Source organism: Carcharodon carcharias, chromosome 4, assembly GCF_017639515.1.
Source record: "Carcharodon carcharias isolate sCarCar2 chromosome 4, sCarCar2.pri, whole genome shotgun sequence".
Taxonomy (NCBI): Eukaryota; Metazoa; Chordata; class Chondrichthyes; order Lamniformes; family Lamnidae; genus Carcharodon; species Carcharodon carcharias.
The window spans coordinates 105,478,097-105,500,161 of NC_054470.1; the positions used below are offsets into that span (position 1 = coordinate 105,478,097).

Consider the following 22,065-nt stretch of genomic DNA (forward strand, 5'->3'; position numbering starts at 1 on the left):
CATTTCAGAGTAGCTCATTGTTAAAATGCTGAGAGATCTAACAAGGTGCATCAGGAGTCCAAAGAGTAAAAAAGGGCACTTGCAGCTGGTAGATTGGCATCCCATTGGCGTTGTGAAGAGAAAAAGGGGTAAAGTGCTATTACATCTGGTTTCCACCCTCTTTTGTATTGTGCTGGGATTTCTCAATTGACATTAGATTCAAGATTCCCACATTTATAGAGTGGGAATACATACCTCTAGTTGTACAGGCTGAGGATTCCTATTTTATATTGTAGGTGGTTGGGGGTGAGGAGGGGGAGGGGTTGGGGGAGTGGCAGGGGAGGGATGGGGGAGGCGTTTGCCCTGTCTTCTTTCCTTATTTTGCTCTCATTTAGGATATTACATGCCCCAGTGAGGGGGAGGCCTTTTGCTTAGCATGATTTGCACCCACCACCCACCCACCCCCCCCATCAACTCCCTGATCCAAAAGGCAACCTGAAGGCCTCAGGCCTTTCTGGTTGTTGCTCACCAACCTTGACAATGAAATATTGTTGGCATAGACATGAAGCACAGCTTCAGGCCTCTGAGGCTTGCACCTTTGTTCCTCATTTCCTGCTCAACTTTAAGATGTTGGGACCAGTGTGTCCATTGCATTGAGACTTGGTGACTTTTCCACTTTGATTTCTCCTAATTCCTTCAGATTCAACTTCTTTTCCCCAATTATCTCTCATAATATCCTCTTCTAGCATTCCCAGCATCATTTTGATTCAAGATGTGTATTTAATAAGCTGACTAAAGCTTCATCCTCCTCGACTAGATTCAACCTGCGGACAGACCGGCCTTTACTTTTACAGCAGATGCTTTATTTACTGCAATATCGCACAGTAGACACTTTTTCATAATCCCTTTGGGGCTCTTCCGATCTTTCTTTTCACCTCCACACTACACCACACTTTCTATACTCATCATGATTTCCTTTGGCTATTGTTAAACCCAGGGTTACTTGCTGATGCCCTTCAGTAAATGGTCTAAGAGAGCGTACTGAAACAAATCCAAAACTGGGGCGGGGGTTATATTTGCAGATTAAATGTTCCCAGCCAGACTTTAACTCGCTGGAAACACATATTAGAAATTCAGGTGGATGTCTGATTTGTAGCCTATGGGTTTTGCATTGATTAATTCTTTCTCCTCAGAGCATATTGATTTTTTTTTACTCCAAGTTTCTTGATTTTATTAATTAACAACCGTCGAAACGGTAAATATCCGCTTACAGCACTGTGGCTGCTTGAAGTATTGTAGCACCAGCAGGGCATACCCACTGATGCTTAAGCAGTGCTTGATGTTCATTTTGCATAATTCAGCAAATGCAATAACAACTCCATCAAAGGATAATTTCATGCTGCAGTAAATGTCCTGGATTATGTAAAAAAAAGTCTCACACAGAAAGATACTGCGTCACAAAGTACCTGGATCCAAATGGGAACCCTCCCTCTGGCCGGGATTTTCTGGCCCCGCCCATCGTCCAGTCCCGCTGGACTTTTGGCTGGGCCGCCGAACCTCCCATGGCGGGTCCCATCACAATGGGGCCGGAAAATACGGAAAGTCCCAGCCTATGTCTTTAATCCTTCCCAGCCTTCCAACCCCCCAAGATCGTTGTGTTCCTCCAATTCTGGCCTCTTGCGCATCCATGATTTTCATTACTGTGCCATTGGCCTTCAGCTGCCTAGGCCTTCCTCAGCCCCTCGGCTCCTTTTAAGAAATTACCTCTTTGGCCAAGCTTTTGATCAGGCGTCCTAATATTTCCCTATGTGGCTTGGTATCAAATCTAGTTTAATAGCACTGCTGTGAAGCGCCTTGGGATGTTTTACTATGTTAGAGATGCTAGATAAATGCACGTTGTTGTTGTTATTGTTTTGCGATGAACTTCACGAGGACTCTCTCTGTTTGTAGGTGAGAATCGTTTTGTTTCCCCGCTTTCCTGGGATCTCGTGGGAAGGAACCTGTTCGCTATGGCTGTGGAGGGAGTGGTCTTCTTTTTCATTACTGTCCTGATTCAATACAGATTCTTTATAAAACCGAGGTAAGAAGCTGATAGGGTTCAATGAACAAGGGTGAAAGGAAGCTTGTGTGGAGCATAAACCCTGATGTAGACCTGTTGGACTGATTGGCCTGTATGTATGCTGTAAAATTTAAATGTAATCCTTCAAGTCACAAGGACTCTTATAACTGTATTTCCTCTTCAACAGCTGCTGAATAAACCATTACATTAAATTTGGAACAATTATTTTTGTTATCAATTAACTTTAGAGCTTATCTCAATATTCGAGCATATTAGTCATTGAATTCATTTAGCGCCTTATTATGCAATGCCTTCCACCCAATGAATTACTGTTCTGGTGTAGCCTGTTGTGAGGCAGGTCCTGTGGCACAGTGGGCAGCGCGCCTACACCTAAGGCCCAGAACTGCAGATTCAAGTCCCACTTCATGCCTTGATGACAACAAAGGTTGGTTGCCATCTTGTAAACCCTGTAGCCTGTTGTGTCAGGAAATGGGCAACCATTCAGCACCAGAATATGCACCACGATATTTAAAAGTATTTGATCTATATTTAAAATAAGCTTACTTCAATGCACAAAATATTAGTAAAAAAATAATAGAATAGAATAAAAAATAACGTAGAGAACATTTCTCAGTTCTGTTAAAGAAGATGTCTGTTGTATATTATTATTGAGCATAGTATTACTGCAAAATATGGAGGGTTAATGTCTTTTATATCCTTTGTCTAGACGCACGTCTCTAAAGCTCCCGGTGCTAGCTGATGAAGATGAGGATGTGGCTAAGGAGAGGCAGAGGGTTCTGAGTGGTGGGTGTCAGAATGACATCCTGGAGCTGAAAAGCCTCACAAAGGTGAGTGGTGACAAATGCTTTAGATCAGTGGGGTGATGCTGGACTGATTCTATTGCTTTTGTAGAGGTGGTGTTGTGCCTCATTAATGAGCGAGCTTCTGTTACAGGTTTACAGGATGAAACAGAAGCCTGCAGTGGACAGACTTTGTGTCGGGATCCCTCCAGGAGAGGTAGGAGAATTGAGAAATGCAACTATAGAATCATAAAATATGGCAGTACAAGAGGGAGGCCATTTGGCCCATTGTGCCTGTGCTGGCTTTGTGAAATAGCTTTCCAATTTAGCTGTGCGTCTCCACTTTTCTCCTTAGCCCTACAAATTGGTCCTCTTCTAATATGTGATCTATTGCCTTTTTGAATGTCCCTATGGAATTTGAATCTGCCATCCTAGCTAGTGCACTTCAGATCTTAATAACCTGGAGCCCATTCCTGGAGCCAATTAAAACATAACTGCTTGGAACCAGTATGCAAGGAGGCCTAGCAGCAGAGTGGTCCTCCTCACATGAAATGTAAAAGCACTATGTTGGATGCTTTCCAACTGAGACTCACTTTGCCACAGAGTATCAGGAGCAGCTATAGGCCAATTTTGTGAAATAAACTAAAACCAAAAGAAAACAAAATAGATTAAGTAAACTAATGCAATGAAAGGAAGGGGCCTTTTTGAGGGGGCAATATTTTTAGCCTTACGGTTTTTAACATGAGATAATTATGAGATTCCCCGGCTGGATGTTCTCTCACCGGCAGAAAGACATTTCGTGGAAAATGATCCCCATCATAGGCTGAGAGTGTCCACCTAGATAATTAAGTACCAACTGCAGGAGCACCACCAGAGAGAAAGAAAATGGTAACTCTAATTGGGATGCTAGGTATAGGGAGACAAAAAGAAAGCCTTGAATTTACCTAGCGCCTTTTCTTGCCTCAAAATTTCCCATAACACTTTACAGCCAACAAAGTGTCTTTGAAGAGTGATATCTGATGATATGTAGGAAATACAGCAGCCAAATTGCACATGGAAGGCCTCACAAACAGCAATGTGATCATGACCAAGTCATTCACTTTAGTGCCTTTGGTTTGAGGGATAGTGTCATAGATTATAACTAGATTGTTCGGGTGTTTAAAGTATTTTCTTTTGTTTTCTCCTTGGGTAGAGGCAGGGATCTGAGTAAGTAGCCAACTCCAGATTTTGGGACATTTCCATTAAAAGCTCAATGGTTATTTTAGGAGTCAGGAATCCCGATTGAGTAATTCAATAAGTGCCCTTTTCATCTGATCTTCATTCATTTTGTTGAGGTGATAAGAATGTGTATAATTCCATAGCTGTTAAAATCCAGAATCAAGCAAATTTTCTGATGTTGGTGTTTCTCCTGCTCTAGTGTTTTGGACTCCTAGGGGTGAACGGTGCAGGGAAAACAACAACCTTCAAGATGTTGACCGGAGATAGTTATGTGACAGGAGGAGAAGCTTTCCTCAATGGTTACAGGTAAGACAGTGGGTGATTCAACATGTGAATATTCTCTTAAAAAACTCATGTGCCGCAAAGTAAGTCCATAATGCTCATGCAATTAAAATGCCTGATTGGTGTCTCTAGCTCACAGCTGGTTAGCGAACACATTTTATTCTCCCTCTTTTAGCTTTTCCCATGTTCCATGTGGTCACCACAATGCCGGTTGGATCACCTTGATGCCAACTGTCACTTTTCAGGTTTGGCGGGTGTTTCACAGGCGGATGTTCTTCCTGCCGCTAACCTTCCCCATTTATCTGGGGCTGGGAACCAGAGCTTGACTGACCAGAAGTGTCTCCTGCTCTTATCACCTGCCATAGGCACGTTGGAAGGATTCCCAGGTTGACAATTAACCTGCTTGGCCGTGTGACGAGCACACCTTCCCACCATCAGGTACTGGAGTGGGACTCAAACTCAGAGCTTCTCACTGTGCCTCAAGACATCGTACAGCTAGCATATTTTAGTGTTTGACTGTTTTTCAGTAAGTGTAAAGCATCACTGATTTTTATGCCTCTTCTATAAATGTGCCTGTTTCCATTTTTTGTCGATTGTTTATATTGAGGGTGGATTCAGCAGCTGCAGCTGTGCACAGCTTGCATGTGTATTAGCATAAATCACATTCACAGCTTTTTTTATACTAACTGGCACCTTTCCCAGTGCCTGGGAAGGAGGAGCCAGGACTAAAATGGCTCAGCTGACACTGGTGCTATGTATAGGGGCCATTCATTGCTGTTGGAGGGACTCTGTAACATTTCAATTTCAATTTATTGTCCGTACAGAAATACATTTCAGGTATATTGCTCATTCATTAAAAAAACAATTACACATGAATGAATAATAACATTAAAAAGGAAGAAGATTACCCTATCACAAAAGTCTAACTTTGACTAAAATATGTATTAAAAACTATCCCAGTACATTAAGATAATCAGTCAATGAGTCCCAACATGTGCGCATATCCTCATCCCTTCATCAAACTTACAGGGAAGGGCATGAATGAGTTCAGGAACTGATTTCCTCCTGAGGAGATGTGCATTGCCTCCAAAAGCACTGGTCCTGGGTTTGTCCACATAGTGGCGTTGCTTTCTAAATGAGTTCTTGTTGTTAGAAACAACATGCAGCATAAGTTACTGACACTTTCTGAGGGAGGCGAGGTGAAAATTAGCTACTGTGGAACTGTGCAGGGATAAAATTATGACCTCATATTCCGCTTAGGATGTGTGGAACTTTCCAGAGACTGCAGCGGACTTTAATTAAGAGATTGGGCAATGGCTCTTCACTGGGGAGCATGTCACACAGATTATCCTATCAAATTTCAGCAGCCTTATTGTCAAGCCGCCTTGTCATTGGCACCTGACAGCTAATCGAGAACTAACTGCGAAGAGGAACGTATAGCAAGAGGTCGCAGATGCAGCAGCTGTTCAGGACAAAAGTTGCCATTTCAGTTTTTTAGTTGGTCATTTGACACTAACGTCAGTAGCAAAAGTGAAAATGAAAAATAATTTTCTCAGTGTCTTACATGTTTTATATTCCATTTCTACAACATATCTCGGCAGATGTAAAACGGACCTTCTTTTGCTCATTGTTCCTGATCAAATTTATCCTGGGTGTTCAACCATGCTGCAGGCCCCTAGAGAGATACTCTGAACTGATACTCTGGACAGAATTTTACGACAGTGGGATTTTACGGTCCCGCCAAAGTCAGTGGAGTTTAGAATGGCTCGCCGCATTTTACCGCCCCGTCCCAGTCTTGACGGGGCAGTAAAATTCTGGCCTCTGTGTAGAGCCTGGCACAGCAACCTTGCCTCAAAGCAGGTGGCTCATGTCAGTGGATATCCAATTAGAATGGGTACAGCAAGGTACCATAGGGATGAGATATGAAGGGGTTGGAATTGAGCTGCTTCCACAGCAAACCTCAGATGCTGCATGTGTCCGAGGTGACTTTTACACCAATATTAAGCAGTGGAGCCATGACTTGGACTCATTTGAGGGGGGAACATCAGTGTCAATTAGCAGCATTATATGCTAAGGCTCCCTCATAGATCACCAGAGTCTTATATTGTGGGTGTGCTTTGAGGTTGCAGAGTAAGGTTATCCTCACAAAGTATGCCTGCCAGCCAGTCTGGATGTTTATAGCCCTTTTATATCAAAGTGATCAAGATCTATTTATCTTGTCTTAGGAAACTGGTTCCACTGAGCTTTCCTGAGTTAGCTTAAATTTCCCCAATTTAGCTGGAATAACACAGTAAGGTCCAGAGTGCATCCTAGATTTGCAGCTGAAGGGCAGAGACTGTTCACCACATGCTCAGCAGATGTTTTGTAAAACAAGAGGAGCTTGCAGAGGTTTTACTAAAACAAAATGCTTTGGTTTGCGCTCCCTGCTGCAGTATTCTGTCCAACATGCAAGAGGTCCATCAGAACATGGGTTACTGTCCTCAATTTGATGCCATCAACGAGCTGCTGACTGGCCGGGAACATCTGGAGCTGTATGGACTCCTTCGTGGAATTCCTGAAAAAGAGATCTGCAAGGTAAAATTGGTACCATAAAACTTATGAGTGGTTTGAGTGACATTCTTCCAGTAGCCCATGCTGCCAGCTTTTATAGAAATGTGTGGAACGCATATTCTCCTTTTCGATATGGCAGGGGGGGAAATGGTTTCCTTCTCCTCTCCTCACCCTTTCTCTTCTGTTCTCCCCCATCCTGTCCTTTCCTGAGGATGATAACAATCAATGACATTTTCATTTTTCATTGTCAAGACTTTAGCAATGAGATTGGTCAGGTATTCAAGCCATCAGAAAGAGACGGCAGCTGAGGCAATCATATTACAAAATGTTTACAGCACAGGAACAGGCCGACATGTCCTTGTCGGTGTTTATTCTCCACACAAGCCGCCTCCTACCCTACTTCATCTAACCCCATCAGTATATCTTCTATTCCTTTCTCCTTCCAGCACTTAGCTAAATTTCTCTTCATTGAATCTATGCTAGTTGCCTGAATTCCTCCTCATGGTGGTGAGTTCCACATTCTGTTCCTCTTGTCCCTAACTCCACACATCCACATTTTTCAGCTGGGTGACAAATAGAAGGGGACAGCTTAAACCTAACCTAACCTGGGGATGTAGACCAGCTGTTGAACCACTCAGCCTCATTGTGATCAAGTCACTGTGCCCAGACCAGTGCCTCAACCTGAAGGACTGTCAGGTGGACTGTTCAGAGGTCCTGTGCTTTTCTATTGGTCTGACATGGCCTAATCCCAGTTTTCAAATCTCTACATGGTTATCTTATCTAGAACCCGCTTGAGATCTTCACTCTGCTCCAACTGTGGCCTCTTCAACATCCACAGTTTTCTTTACCCCCACTATTGGTGACTGTGTCCTCAACTGTCATTAGCTCTGGAATCTGCTTGCCTAACCTCCCTGACTCTGTGCTTTACTTTAAGACACTCCTTAAAACCTACCTCTTTGAACAAGCTTTTGATCAACCACCTTAATATCACCTTATGTGGCTCAGTGTTTACTTTTGCTTTAAGATACTCCTGTGAACCTCCTTCAGACATTTTATTACATTGAAGGCACTATATAAATGTGTTTCTATGTGGCTTGGTGTCAAATATTGTTTGATAACACTCCTGCGAAGCACTGTTGGATGTCTTAGTGACATTAAGGGCACCAATTACATGCAAGTTGTCAAATTTGCCTCAGAGTGCCATTGGCAGCAGTAGGAAGATCTGTCTGCAGCTTTGGTGGAAGATGTGTGTGTGGCATGGGAAATGTCAATGAAGAGAAAAAGAATTAAAGAAAGAATTTATCATCCTTGCAGAGTACCTAAAATAACAGAAAACATATACAAAAGTGTAGTGAAATCATTGGATACCAAGCCAGAGAGGGTGATACTGGGAGGGGGTAAACAAGGACTTTGTCTTTAGTGAGGAGAGGGAGACAGAGATGCAGTAGAAAGAGTAATTCCAGAGTATGTGGCCTTGGCGGCTGAAGGCAACCAAGTGATGGGGAAAGGACTTAACCACAGATCAGAGTCGAGAGGTTAAGAGATGGGCAGGATGGGGTTGTTGGGCTGGAAGATGTCACAGAGCCTAAGGGATGAGGACAAGATTTTAAATTTGAGGCGTCGAGGTGCAGGGAGCTAGTATAGTCGGCAAGAACAGGGCTGATAAATCAGTGGGACTTGGTGAGATATAAAATACAGTAGCAGAGTTGTGGATTAACTAATGTTTACTAAAATTGGAGGGTGAGAGGTCAGCCAGAAGACCCTCGGAATAGTCAGGTCTGGGGTGATGAAGGTTTAGATGAAGGTTTCGGCAGCACATGGATGGAGGTTGGGGTAAAGTCAGGCAATGAAGCAGGCCATCTTTGTGTGGAATGGGTGGTCGGACTCTCAACACGAGGTCAAATATGACCTCAAGATTGGGATCAAAGCTAGATAATTAGCAGTTGAAGCAAAACTGTGGCTATTAATCTGTGGCTGTTAGCAGGGCAGGATTTTCCGGCTCTGCCCACAGCCAGGTTCACCCAATCCCGCCGAAAGTCAGTGGACTTTTGGCTGGCCCGCCACGTGACCCACGGCGGGACCCGCCACAGCAGAGCTGGAAAACCTTTGGCGCAAATTATTTTTGTACGGTGACAGTCTTCCTTTCCATCAGGTTGCTGAATGGGGGATCCGAAAGCTGGGAATTATTCGATATGCAGACAAAAGGGCTGGCAACTACAGCGGTGGGAACAGGCGCAAACTCTCCACTGCCATGGCTCTGCTTGGAGGGCCTCCTGTGTTATTTCTTGTGAGTATTTGACACTATTCATTATGCCCTGCGTGACTATCTGAATTCTCCCACCAAATTTGGATGCAGCGAGCACAGCAAAAAAAAAACACACAATGCTTATAGCACAGCGAACGGAAAATAATAAACTCATATTGAAGGGTTTTGATAGAGTCAGAAACTGTTTCCACTGGCAGGAGGGCCGGTAACCAGGGAACACAGACTTAAGGAAAATTGGCAAAAGTATTGGAAGGAAGATGAGTTATTTTAACACCGTGATCTTGAACGCATTGGATAAAAGGGTACGGGAAGCAGATTTAACAGTGACTTTCAAAAAAAAAGTTGGCATATGCTTGAAAAGGAAGAAAAAATAATGCAGGACTACGGGGAAAGAATAGGGGTGTGGGGTTAATTGGGTCATTCCCTCAAAGAGCCAGCACTGGCATGATGGACCAGATGGCCTCCTAGCTCTATGACTCTATATTCTAACCTCGACCTTGTCACATAATCACACGTCAACCTCACGTACAGCAACAAACTTGCCATTGCCTTATTTGCTGGTGTTAAGGGGATGGATTTCCACAGGGGTTCTTCCGCTGGTCTGCCATTGCTTCAGCATAAGCAGCATGTACACCGTTTCCGACTGTTCTGATGGATTTACAACAGGTCACTGGGAGAATCTCTATGCACATTCACCCCCAGTATTTAGTCCTTTGGAATACACCCATGGGAGAGGCAACTCAGCCCTTTCTTAAAGAGACCGGTGCAAAATCCAGGATGTTGATGTAAAAATAGCCTAATGTGCTCATGCTACATCCCCTTCTGTGCTATTTTTATACAAGTGTTAACTCTATTAAAATAAGAGGGGATAACTGTGGGCAGTAATGTGAAACAGGCATTGTCAATTCAGCCAGTGAAGTCATCAGCAGTGAAAATCAGGAGAGATGTATTGTGGGTGGCTGATCCGGTATCACCCATTCTAGCCCACTGCCCAAAATTGCCCCCAAGGAGTTTGAAATAAAGCAGTTACACACCAGTACACCACCACATGTTCCACCCTATGAAATCTCAGTCACGCTAGTTGGGCTCTTCCAGGTGTGAAGCACTTATAAACCTAGATGAATTTGCAAACGGCATACCTGATTATACAGTGCTTCAGTTCCATCCATAGAATTAAGTCCCAAGTGCGTAAACCTACATAATGTGTTATCCTCTGTAAATTTCTATCACTTGAAAGCATGAGCATTAATTCAGGAATACTGATTGGTGGTTAAAGGGTTGCCAATTCCAGTTATCTCCACTTTGCAATTACGTAAAATGGCTGCAGTTCCTCTTTGTAAAGTCATTTATAACGAATTAGTATATGCGTTCAGGTAGAATTCCCCTGTTCTCTATTTTACTGGAGTTACTAACCTGCTTAAAATAAACAGGTTAAAGGCTTCATCAGCAAAATAGGGTGTTTCATGTGTAACGTTGAAAATACCACCTTTTAGAATTTCAGCCCACTCCGAGGTTAAATAGTTTGGAACATCACATGGGTAACTGTTGTGCAGTTTATATTAAAGAAACATTTTGGACTCTTTCAAAAGCAAGGAAGAAGTTTTCACGCAAAGATGATATCTATGGAATGGCTCAGAAGTTGGTCCAGTAGCATACATAAGTGGTTATATTACTGGGCTAGTAAGCCAGGGGCCTAGCCTAATGATCAATAATGTGAGATGTGAGTTCAAATCCTGCCAAAGCACATGAGGAATTTTGATTCAAATAATTTTTAAAATCTGGAATTTTTTAAAAAAGGCTAATTTCAGAAATGATGACCATGAAAATAGCAGATTGCAATAAAAACCCACCTGGTTTGCTCATATCTTTCAAGAAGGAAATCTGCCATTCTTACCCAGTGTGGCCTAAATGAGACTACAGACCCACAGCAATATGATTAACTTGAAACCACCCTCTGAAACAGTCTAGCTAGTCACTCAGTTGCATAGTGATGGGCAATAAATGCTGGCCTTGACAGTGGCATCAACAGCTTGTGAATAAATTTTTTAAAATATCTACTTCATTTTTTTTTTTCAAATGTCACATATAATTGATTCCCTGAAATTGCCATCAAGGGCATACGATGAGCCTTTCATTAACTGTGAATCCCTATTCTGCTGAATATCCTGGGTCTCTTTAGAATTAAGACAACATATTCAGTGATTACTCTTTTCAACTGAGTCCCTGTTTTACTTTGGAAAAAACCACAGGATGAACCCACGACAGGGATGGATCCGAAGGCTCGGAGATTCCTGTGGAACACAATTCTCAGTATTGTTAAAGAAGGGAGATCAGTTGTCTTGACATCGCACAGGTAGGTGAATGGAAAAAAACACAGATATTTGGGATATGAACTAGTTGCATTGTTAGAAATGTTTGCCTTGTGTCCAGCTGGCTCTGAGGCAACATACCCACCATTTACAGAGGCTACTTTGGCATCAGCATGATTTTTCCTGATAGGCGGTGCTTTGTGTATCCTCAAGGCTAAGATCCAGGAGACAATGGACAAGGAAGAGTGGGATAATAGGAAAATAGCACATTTGGAAAGGATGCAGAATAGACAGTGAAGGCGGCAGTGGACCTGTACCATAACATTTTGTTTCACTTTCACTGCTTTTTCAATAACTAAATGAGGCACTGTCTGACTGGATTCTATTTGAAGCCTTACGCAAACAATTCCCTTTTTATCACACAACATGAAACAATAAGTTACTTGCGTACACAGTCCAGTTACAAAGAAAAACATGAGTTTCGAGCAGTAAAAAATGAATCTTCTGAGGCAGTGCTGCATTAATGAAAATATTTGCACACACCAATGTCTCCACTTAGGGCCTGGAAGATCAAGACTTTCAGAGCATAGCAACCATGTTCAGATACTCCCTCGAGGTTTGTTACCAAGACCGACAAAAGGTAACAGGAAAGCTCTAGTTATTTACCACTATTGTGCTATCAATTTTACAGAAGAATATTGACAAAACAATACCAAAAACACACTGTACACATTCCACACAATTTACTGCATCTGAACTCTGCACTGGAGTGAAACACTGCATTTGAATTACAATAGAGTTAATTCACAGGTCTAACACTATAGAGCATTTCTGACTGTTTATAAAGCAGCATTTTATTTTCTATTGTGTAACTCTTGAATACAGTGATCGATACCTGGAGAAATGAGAGGATTTTAGGTACAGCAGGGAAAATAAACCTAGGAATTTTAAAAATATGCTGTATCTACTTGTGTAAAAGTCGATTTCATGATCTTTGGCCAAAAAAAATGAATTTTCATAAAACCTGTGTAAAAGTCGTCCCTACTTTTTTAGGTACCAAAGCCCAAAAATTCCCGAACTGAAGTTTAAACTCTACAATCACACCAAAAACCTCAATTCGTTATTCAATAAAAAAAATTACATTTACCTTATTTCCTCCAGTTCCTACTTGTCAACTAAGGCAGGAAGAATGTAGGTCGATTTTGATTTTTGGGGGTGGGGGAGAAACTGATAGATGAGAAAAGAGTAATGAACAGTGCACGTGGAAAGAGAATGCAGAGTTCGACTTGCAGAGTGAACTTTGCGAAGGCCTCATTCATTGCTCGCAGCCTTCCTGGCAAGGGAAGGTAGGCTCAGGCCTTGCCAATCGAGCCCTCGTGATTGTAGACTCAGTGCAATCCCCCTGCACCAAGGCCTAGATTGAGGACTGGGAGCTGTCGGCACGACATTTTCTAACAGCGCAGTCCTACCTTTGCCTTCCCTTCTCTTGGCTCCCACGTGAGCAGCATTGAAAATGCAGATGCTGCCGTTTCCTCTCCTAGGCTGCAGGTGTGGGGGCTCCTGGAGGATGCTCCTTAATATAAACTGAGAGAGAGAGACAATAAACAGCTGGTGTGAGCACCACTTACCCCATTACCTTGTAGATTCTTTTGAGAGCCATGTTAGGTGAAGTGGGTGGGTTTTAATTGAAATCAGAGCCCTCAAAAACATTACCCGTATAAAAATCGACCCTTTAATTTTTGGCCTAAAAAATTGCTCTCAAATATTGACTTTTACACTAACATATATAGTTTAAAAAGTACCCATATGTGTGTGTGTGTGTGTGTGTCTATCATACAAATAAAACATGTACATGCACACATATAGATATACTGTATGTATTATGAGCATCCCTGATTTTAATCATTCCATTATTGGGGGCTGTGCCTTTGGCTGCCAAGGCTCCAAGTCCCACTGTAAACTTCTCTACCTCTCTTTCCTGCTTTAAGATGGTCCTTAAAATCTACCTCTTTGACCAAGCTTTTTGTCATCTACCCAAATATCTCCTTATTTGGGTTTGTGTCAAATTTTGCTTCATAACACTCCTGTGAAGTGCCTTAGGATGGTTTCCTATGTTAAAGGCTTCATATAAATGCAAGTGTTTGCTGTCTATAGACGTTAGGCATCAGATTTGGCACAAATCTGTGTCATTCATGAATGCAAACATCCACACTAGAACTTGCATTAGATCACAACACTCACAATTCAAATTGATTTGCCTGTTAAAAAAATCTGGAGCCATATTCACAGGGAATGAGCAAAACTCGTGACTTTCAGTGTTTGTTTCCTTATAGCATGGAAGAGTGTGAGGCTCTCTGCACTCGAATGGCCATAATGGTGAATGGCAAATTCCGATGTCTGGGTAGCGTACAGCACCTCAAAAACAGGTAAGAATACACGGTAGCAGTCGGTGTCTATTAGCCCTGAAGCCGTGTGTCTTTGGAAGGGAACCCTTTCTACTGATGATGCTTGTTCAAAGTGTCACTTGTTGGTTATCAATGGTGGGGGCATCAAAGTATCAGAAAAGTATTACATGTAAACAGAAAAGACTGAAAATACTCAACAGATCAGCCAGCATCTTTGGAGGGAGAAACAGAGTTTATGTTTCAGGATGGTGACTTTTCATCAGAGTGCCTGTATATACAAACATACGAATTAGGAGAGTCGGCCACTCGGCCCCTCAAGCCTGTTCTGCCATTCAGTAAGATCATGGCTGATCTGCCTGCAACCTCAACTCCACATTCCTCCTACCCCTGATAACCTTTCACCTCCTTGTTTACCAAGAATCAATCTAGCTCTGCCTTAAAAATGTTCAAAGAGTCTGCTTCCACCACCTTTTGAGGAAGAGAGTTCCAAGGACTCACCGCCTTGTGAGGGAAAAAATGTGTCCTCATCTCTGTCCTAAATGGGTGACCTCTTATATTTAAACAATGACCCCTAGTACTAGATTCTCCGACAAGAGGAAACATCTTTTCCACATCCACCCTGTCAAAATTACTCAGAATCCTTTTGAGCATGTACAGGAAAATAATTGTAACTTAAAATTTCTAAATGCTGAACCTAAGCATTGGAATACCAAGTAAACTTAGCTTTTTTAAAAATTCATTCCCGGGATGTGGGCATCTCTGTCTAGGGTAGCATTTAATTGCCCATCCCTAATTGCCCATGAGAAGGTGGTAGTGATCCGGCTTCTTGAACTACTGCAGTCCATGTGGTGTAGGTACACCCACAGTGATGTTGCTGTTAAGGTGTTTGCTAACAGCGATGTTTTCAGTTAGGCTCAATGCCTACCGGAACAATCACTGGCTACATTTCAAAGTCTCCTGGTAAGGAAGGTTCACATGAAAAATTTCTCCTCAAACCACGTAGAAGTTAAATAGACTGTAACAGGAAAAATAGAATTACTTTGCGGTGTCAAATGCATTTGCCTTTATATACAAACAAGCATTTTCTTGTAACATATTTTAACGTGATGAACTTGGTGGTCCTTCAAATGGACTCAGTGAGTCACTGGACAAGTCGCACCATTAGCACTATTACGTGAGGACTTTCCCATCCAAGTTGTGAACTTGGATGTTATTATTTTAATATTTTTGGGAATATGGTGGTATTCTGTAAAGAAGACTGTGCGTGTGTTTGTGTGTGTGTGTATGTGTGTGTCCATCCATGGGTAATTAAACTGGGAGAACGTTAGTATAGAAAGCTGTCTGTGGGAACTGAGAGATGAAAGTTAAAGGCGCTAAAAACATGCATTTGTAATGAGAGGCTCTGGTGGAGTGGATTTATAAGTAAATAGGTTGGGTTTTAAAATTTGCATTAGGTGACTGGTAAGGACTTGACTTTTCAGCTGCTAAATTTCAAAGAGAGTTTAAGGGACTTTTACAACTTACAGATGTTTCATAAGAAAACAAGGAAAGGTTATTAAATTTTATTTGACCCGAAAGTGGAGGCAATAGGAAGACATGAAAGATTTTTATATTTTGGAACAGTTGTGTTCAAAGAGGTGCTTAAGGCAATGGAGTCTAGCATGAAAAGATATTTAAGGGAGATGTGTGGCTGTGTGGAGCTCTGTGCTGAGAAAGTTGTGAATTTGAAGCAGCCACCCAGTTTAAAGCTGGGAAAAGTCTCTGTTTTGAGAAAGCGGTCTGTTTCTGAACTTCATTCAGATTTCCACAGGAGGGTGGAGGAGAGAAAGAAGTCATGTGGTACACTAATATTAAAATAGCAGCAGTTTTTGCTTTGGGTAGTATTAGTGGATTTGTATGGTTAAAAATATATAAGGGAGTTTTTTTTTTAGGGGACTGTTTCAGCTGTGAAATTTTAATTTTGTAAGTTTTTTTCTTCTTCTTAATAAATCTTTTAATTTCAAAATCCTAAAAGTGTTACTGGGATTCTATGCTTCTGGGATCGGTAGTTCACCACTCATTTTCAAAATATAAAAGAAAAAGTTATGATCAGTAAGACAACTTTCCCTCTGGGATTTGGCTTGCTCAATGAATAACATTGGCTGTGGTATTGGAAGTAGTAGAGATGGTGCAAAGTTCAGAAAAGAAAGTCCCGTCAAACTGAGGGATGGTGACAATGGAATTTTTGTTTTTGCATTTTAATCATTCAATATCAGCCTCTCAAGTTAGATATAGCAAGGTTAAGATGCAGAGTATATCTCCTTCTCCTTGTCCTAACAACGGGCTTTACTTCAGACCTCTGGAGCATCCATTCCTATTTCTGAGGCAGGTTCTCAATTTGGGCTGCAGACCTATTCTTAATAACTTTCACGCATAATCCTTAAACCCAGCAAAACAGTGGAGATTTACGCATAGCAATTTGTGCCAGACTTGAATCCAGGATCTCAATCTAGGGTCTAAGATACATCACCATCACATAAATTGCTTTAATGAGAGTCACCTTTTGTGCATTGATTTCCACTAGGAAGAATTCACAAAACCCAGTGGTAAATCATAGCAGGCAAATTGTACTGAAATGCTCCACTGCAACTAATTAATTAACTAAAACCGTTAACTTTGCTTCCTTGGCAGGTTTGGAGATGGATATACAATAATCGTGCGGATAACGGGTCCTAGCCCAGACCTGACTCCTGTGGAGGAGTTCTTTAAGCGGGCTTTCCCTGGCAGCATACTCAAAGAGAAACACCGCAGCATGCTCCAGTACCAGCTGCCTTCCTACCAGTCCTCCTTATCGAGGATCTTTAGCATTCTCTCCAGCAACAAGGAGAAGCTTCAAATTGAGGACTACTCTGTTTCGCAAACCACACTAGACCAAGTGAGTGAATGTTTATTTTGTTCATTGAGCCTTGCATCTTATCCCTGACTTGTATTGGCTGCCAGTCCACCAATGCCTCACATTTAAAACTCTCATCCTTGTTTACATTCCCTCCCTTTCTCTGTAACCTCTTCCAGCTTCTCAACCGTTCACGATATCTGCGTTCCTCTCATTCTGGCCTTTTGAGTATCCCTGATTTTACCTGGTTGTGCCTGAGGCCCTATGTTCTAGAATTCCCTCCCTAAACCTCTCCCTTTCTTCCTTTAAGGAACTCCTTAAAACCTGCCTCTTTGACCAAGCTTTTTAGTCATCTACTTACATGGTTCAGTATTACATTTTGCTTTATAGTGCTCCTGTGAAGAACCTTGCAATTGTTTATTACATTAAAGGCACTTTATAAATACAGCTTGTGTGGTTGCCTCTGTTTTCTGGCATTCATTGTGTATTTGTTTGCAGGTATTTGTAAATTTTGCCAAGGACCAAAGCGACGATGACCTCTCCAAGGACATGTCTATTCACAGAAATGAAACCGTCTTAGATGTTACACTCCTGAATACATTTTTACATGACAACAGTGTGAAGGAAAGCTGTGTGTGAGCTGATGAACTGAATTTCAGACTGAAAAAGAGACTTTACTTCACTCAGAATGGAAACTTCTCTGGGAGAAGGAAGATTAAAACTGGACACTCTACTGATGCCATTCAATGCAATCCAATGCAACAATTCCACTATCTTGAGACAAAATGGTGCCTCTGTTAGTTTTTGATTAGTACTGAGGATAAGTGTAAAACTTGAATATTGTTGGTATTACGACATGACTTTGAGAAACTCTTGGGTTGAATTCAATTCCCATTAAGTTATCATTTAACATTAGCGATATGACAATCTTACAGTTATTGATTAGTCATGGCCAGTAATTGAGTTAGCTAATCAATAACTGATGCATACAAATGTGCACACACACCACCCCCTCCCACATTTCATTATAAATGATGAAATATGTACCGCATTCTGACGCTTTCAGAATACGTAACCAAAGCCTGGGCACATTTCTTGTAATAATCCCTGTGTGTGACTTTCTTAGAAATTTTTTTAAAAATCTTAATAAAGTAACATATTTATTTACCATTGCAGGTATAACCAGCTAAAAGAGAAGTTTACATAAGTATTGCATCCCTGACTTCAACAGTGAATCTGTATATTTTCATAGGCATTAGAGTTTTCAACTGATTCATGTTCAAAACTCCATTTTGGCCATTTCATTCCAAGCACTTTACACAGACGGTTCTGGAACTTATTTGTTTTTTTGTTGTTGTTTTCACAGTAATAGCAATTAATCATTGTAAAAGCAAACAAAAATAATTGGCAAAGCTTGGTGATGACAAAGGCTTGACGCTTATAAGTTAAAGTCATTTTTCTTACAATAAGGTTGCAATACCAAAAAGTACCATGTTTGTGAGAAAGTATTAATGTGTAAGTGTATTTGTACATTGTTTTCAGTTTCACATGCATTAAGCTAGGAAATAAAATTGTGATAACATTGATGCATTATGTTATGTCATCAGCCCCACTTAAGGAAGAGCACATTGATTCACCTTTATGCTTTCCAGCTCAATTCTTCTCTCTCCAGAAAAACACCCAATTTTCTCTTGAACCTATTGATAAAGTTGCTTTCATGGGTTCCATGGTAAATTATTCATCCAAGGGGCTTAGGGGTAAAAGTTATGCTTCGGTTGTACAATGCCATGTCAGACCTCAACTATAGCACTGGGTTACTATTTTGGGCACCGGATCTCTGGAAGGATATAATGCCCTTGGTGGGGCCAGCCCAGATTCACAAGAATCATACCAGGTAGGGTCGAGAACCTGATTCAAGGTAAATGGCAAAAGAACCAAAGGCGGCATGAGGAAAATATTTTTTACACAGCAAGTGTTAGGATCCAGAATACACTGTTTGAGAGGGTGGTGGAGTCTGATTCAGTTGTGGCTTTCAAATCGGGAATGGATAAATCCAAAGAGAAAAAAAATTGTAGGGCTACAGAGAAAAGGCAGGGGATTGGAATCTGAGTTAATCTTGATGAGAGCTGACATGGATGCAATGAGCTGAATGGCCTCCTCCTGTGCTGTAACCATGCTATGATTCCATAGGTTTTAAAGGATTAAGTTATAAGGACAGCTTGCATAAACTAGGTTGTGTTCTCTTGAGTTTGGAAGATTGCAGGGTAATCTAATTAAACTGTTTAAAATGTTAAAAGGATTCAATAGAGAAGAGATAGAAGAACTATTTCCTCTGCTTAGGGAATTAAGAATGAGGGAACATAATCTTAAACTTAGAGATAGGCCATTTCGGAGGGAAATCAGGAATCATTTTTTCCACTCAAAGGACAGTAAAAGTTTGGAATTGTCTCCCTTCAAGAGGCTGTGGTTCTGGGGGGACAATTGGAGGGTTCAAGATGGAGATAGATTTTTGCAGACAGAAAGAACATGTATACACATTGATCCTGTTTCAACTCAACAAAATAGGCAACAACCATTCTCTGGTTCATTCCCCAGGGCAATGCCTTGACCGACTGGAGTCAACCAGCCTAGTTTGAATTTAAACAAAGCTTGGCAGCTAATTATCAGTCATCAGTTAACTGGTGCAATCTTCATGGCAATGCCTTTACCAACCAATCAGCATTCTCTTCTCATGAAGTATAAATTGTTGTTCCCTTTACATTTGGTATTCTTGCGAATTGTCCTGATGAGTTCAAGACAAAGCTTTAACAAAATATCTTTTTGCAGCAATACTCAAGTTCTGTACTACCAAACAATTATATATGGAGTTGATATATAGATCAACCATATCCAATTGAATGGTGGAGCAAGTTCAAGGAGCTGAATGAGCAGCTCCCGCTCCTATGGAGGAGACTGGGGAGGTGGAAAATCTTTCTGTACTTATTTGTGAGATCAGAGGGTATCTAGAAATGTTGGTTGGTGCATGAGAGTGAGAGGATACAGGTTTGGGGGCATGATTCCTGAATGGGCTGTTTCTGATCTTAGCCTAAGTTCTCGGCAGCCTCAGTGAGAGAGAGGGATGTTGACAGCTGTTCTGAAATAAATGGAAATGTCACATTGAGTACAAAAAAGATGTTCTTCTAAGGTTGGGCTATCAAGCATTACTGTGGTAGAGCCAAAAGGAGCTTTGTTCTTCCTCTAGTCCTACTATATCTGGCCTGGGATATGCTTGATGCTGATATGAGATGCAAAAAGTGCATCAGCTGTCGCATTTTCCAGTACTGAAATCTTTCACTTTGAAAAAATAAGTTGTCTAGAACCACTTCCCTGAACACTTTTATCAACCAGGGATCAAAGGTTATATGTGCATGTTGTTTGCACTTGATTCATTGCGGTAACACAACTTTAATGTTGCAACAATTTACAGTAAAGTTTTAAGGTCAGTTCAAGTTCACTGTCAATCCTGAGTTCATTCTGAACATTTGCTAATAGTTCACCAAGTTTAATCCGTTAACCAAAGTCCAAGCAGCCTTCTTTCTGAAAGCAAACATTCTGGCCCATGTCCCCCAAGGAGCGGAAATCTTTGTCCCATTGCTCCTCTGCCCAAAAATACCCCCAAATTGATACTGCTCTGCATTTCTTCCAGGACCTTTGAGCCTGGCTTTTGCAGAAATTCGGAGTGCACTGTCCCTCAGAGTGCTCCGTCCAAGCAGAGTGGAGTCAGGGGGGAATGACAGGATAATTCTGTTTTTAGGGTCCCAAATATGGTATAGTAAGTTTAAAGGTGCAGTGTGAATGTTAGGAAATGGGTAAATGATTGAGCTAGAAGGTTGGCTAGGTGGTGAGGTAAGTGCTAAGTGGGTAGGATGGGTAGAGTGGGTGAAGTGGGTAAGCGGGGGAGGTGGGTAAATGGATAGGGGTTATGTGGGTGAGGTGACAGCTAGGTGGGAGTTGACAGTTGGGTGAGGTGGTAGGTGGGTAGGGTGGCAGGTGGATGAGTTGACAGGTGGGTAGGGAGACAGTTGGGTAATGTGGTAGGTGGGCTTGGTGAGGTGGTGATCGGGTCTGGGATGGTAGAACAGTCGAGGGTACTCTGGGCTGGGAGGGTAGTCGGGGGGATAGTCAGGTGGTCGGGATATCAGGTCTAGTCGGTGGGCGGGGGGGGGGGGTTGCGGTAGGGTAGTCGGGTTAATTCTGATGATCGAGAAACCTGAAGATTTTGAACCTATAGTTAGGTGGCCAAGGGGTAGTCATCTGTGAGTAGGGAGACAAGTGGGTGAGGTAGTAGGTGAGCTGGTTGGTGGGTGGGTGATTTGGTGGGTGGGTAAGGTGGCTGTTAGGTGAGGTGGTGGTTGGGTCTAGGGTGGTAGAGCAGTCGGGGATAGTCTGGTCAGGTCAGCAGGATGGTCGGGTTGGGAGGGTAGTCAGGGGAGGGGTATCAGGTCTATTTGGGGAGTAGGTGGAAGATCCTGCTGGTCTGAGGGGCTGGAAAATTCCAGCCTCCGATTCTAGCTCCGAGTTGGAGGCACTTTCAGAGGGTCCCGGGGAGCAGGGGAATTGCCCATTTTAAGCTGTGTTATATATGGCAGATGCTATTTGCCAGGCTGACCAGATCCACAAGTGAAACTTGGCCATGCTATCACAACAATTTTGCAATTTGAATTTATTACAAGGCGGCTTGTGCACTGAAGTCAGAAGTAATGAGCCCAGTACCAACTTTAGAGATTTTAAAGATTAAATTAAAACATTTATTAACAAAAAAAGAACAAACATAAACACACAGAAGATTACAGTTGCACAGTTATAACAGTCCCCAAAATTTCTACTTAACCAGACTCTCAACTACACACCCCCTTTATGGCAACAGTCTAAATAGATTCCAAATTTATAAAGGTATCCAGCAATATTACCACAAGCACCAACTAGGCAATGGAATTCCAAAGGCTTTTAACACAACTTTGGTTATTGGAACAGCAAACTTCTGTAAGGTGGCCAGAGACTTTTTCCCCAAGTCTGTTTCACATAGTCACCTTTCAAGATCTCACACAGCCTTCCATCCTTCATTAAATATATTTCTCCCATTTTGATCTGTAAATCCCATGGTTTCAACTTGTCTTTAAAAGTTACTTTTCCCAGAATATAAAAATCTTTCATGTTACCATTACTACCAGCAATTTTAGGGAAAAATAAACATAATAACCTTGCCTTCTTTATCTTGCTAGTTGTAAACATTTTCCATGTCCCTTTGAAAATCAAACACTTTTCCGCTTACTTAAAAATGCAAAT

At 41.8% G+C, this 22,065-nt stretch overlaps 1 protein-coding gene across 3 annotated transcripts in view; it reads left to right on the forward strand.

Moving 5' to 3' along the window:
• Window positions 1–18,322, forward strand: part of LOC121277075 (phospholipid-transporting ATPase ABCA1-like) — a 164,167-nt gene extending 145,845 nt beyond the window's left edge. For all 3 annotated transcript variants that reach the window (XM_041186029.1, XM_041186030.1, XM_041186031.1), the window contains 10 exons: window positions 1,930–2,059; window positions 2,766–2,886; window positions 2,993–3,055; window positions 4,256–4,362; window positions 6,771–6,912; window positions 9,041–9,175; window positions 11,404–11,507; window positions 13,797–13,889; window positions 16,539–16,782; window positions 17,239–18,322. In XM_041186029.1, the coding sequence (XP_041041963.1) occupies window positions 1,930–2,059; window positions 2,766–2,886; window positions 2,993–3,055; window positions 4,256–4,362; window positions 6,771–6,912; window positions 9,041–9,175; window positions 11,404–11,507; window positions 13,797–13,889; window positions 16,539–16,782; window positions 17,239–17,379 (1,280 nt within the window). In that variant the 3' untranslated portion in view covers window positions 17,380–18,322. The remainder of the gene's footprint in view (window positions 1–1,929; window positions 2,060–2,765; window positions 2,887–2,992; window positions 3,056–4,255; window positions 4,363–6,770; window positions 6,913–9,040; window positions 9,176–11,403; window positions 11,508–13,796; window positions 13,890–16,538; window positions 16,783–17,238) is intronic.
• The last annotated feature ends 3,743 nt before the right edge of the window (window positions 18,323–22,065 follow it).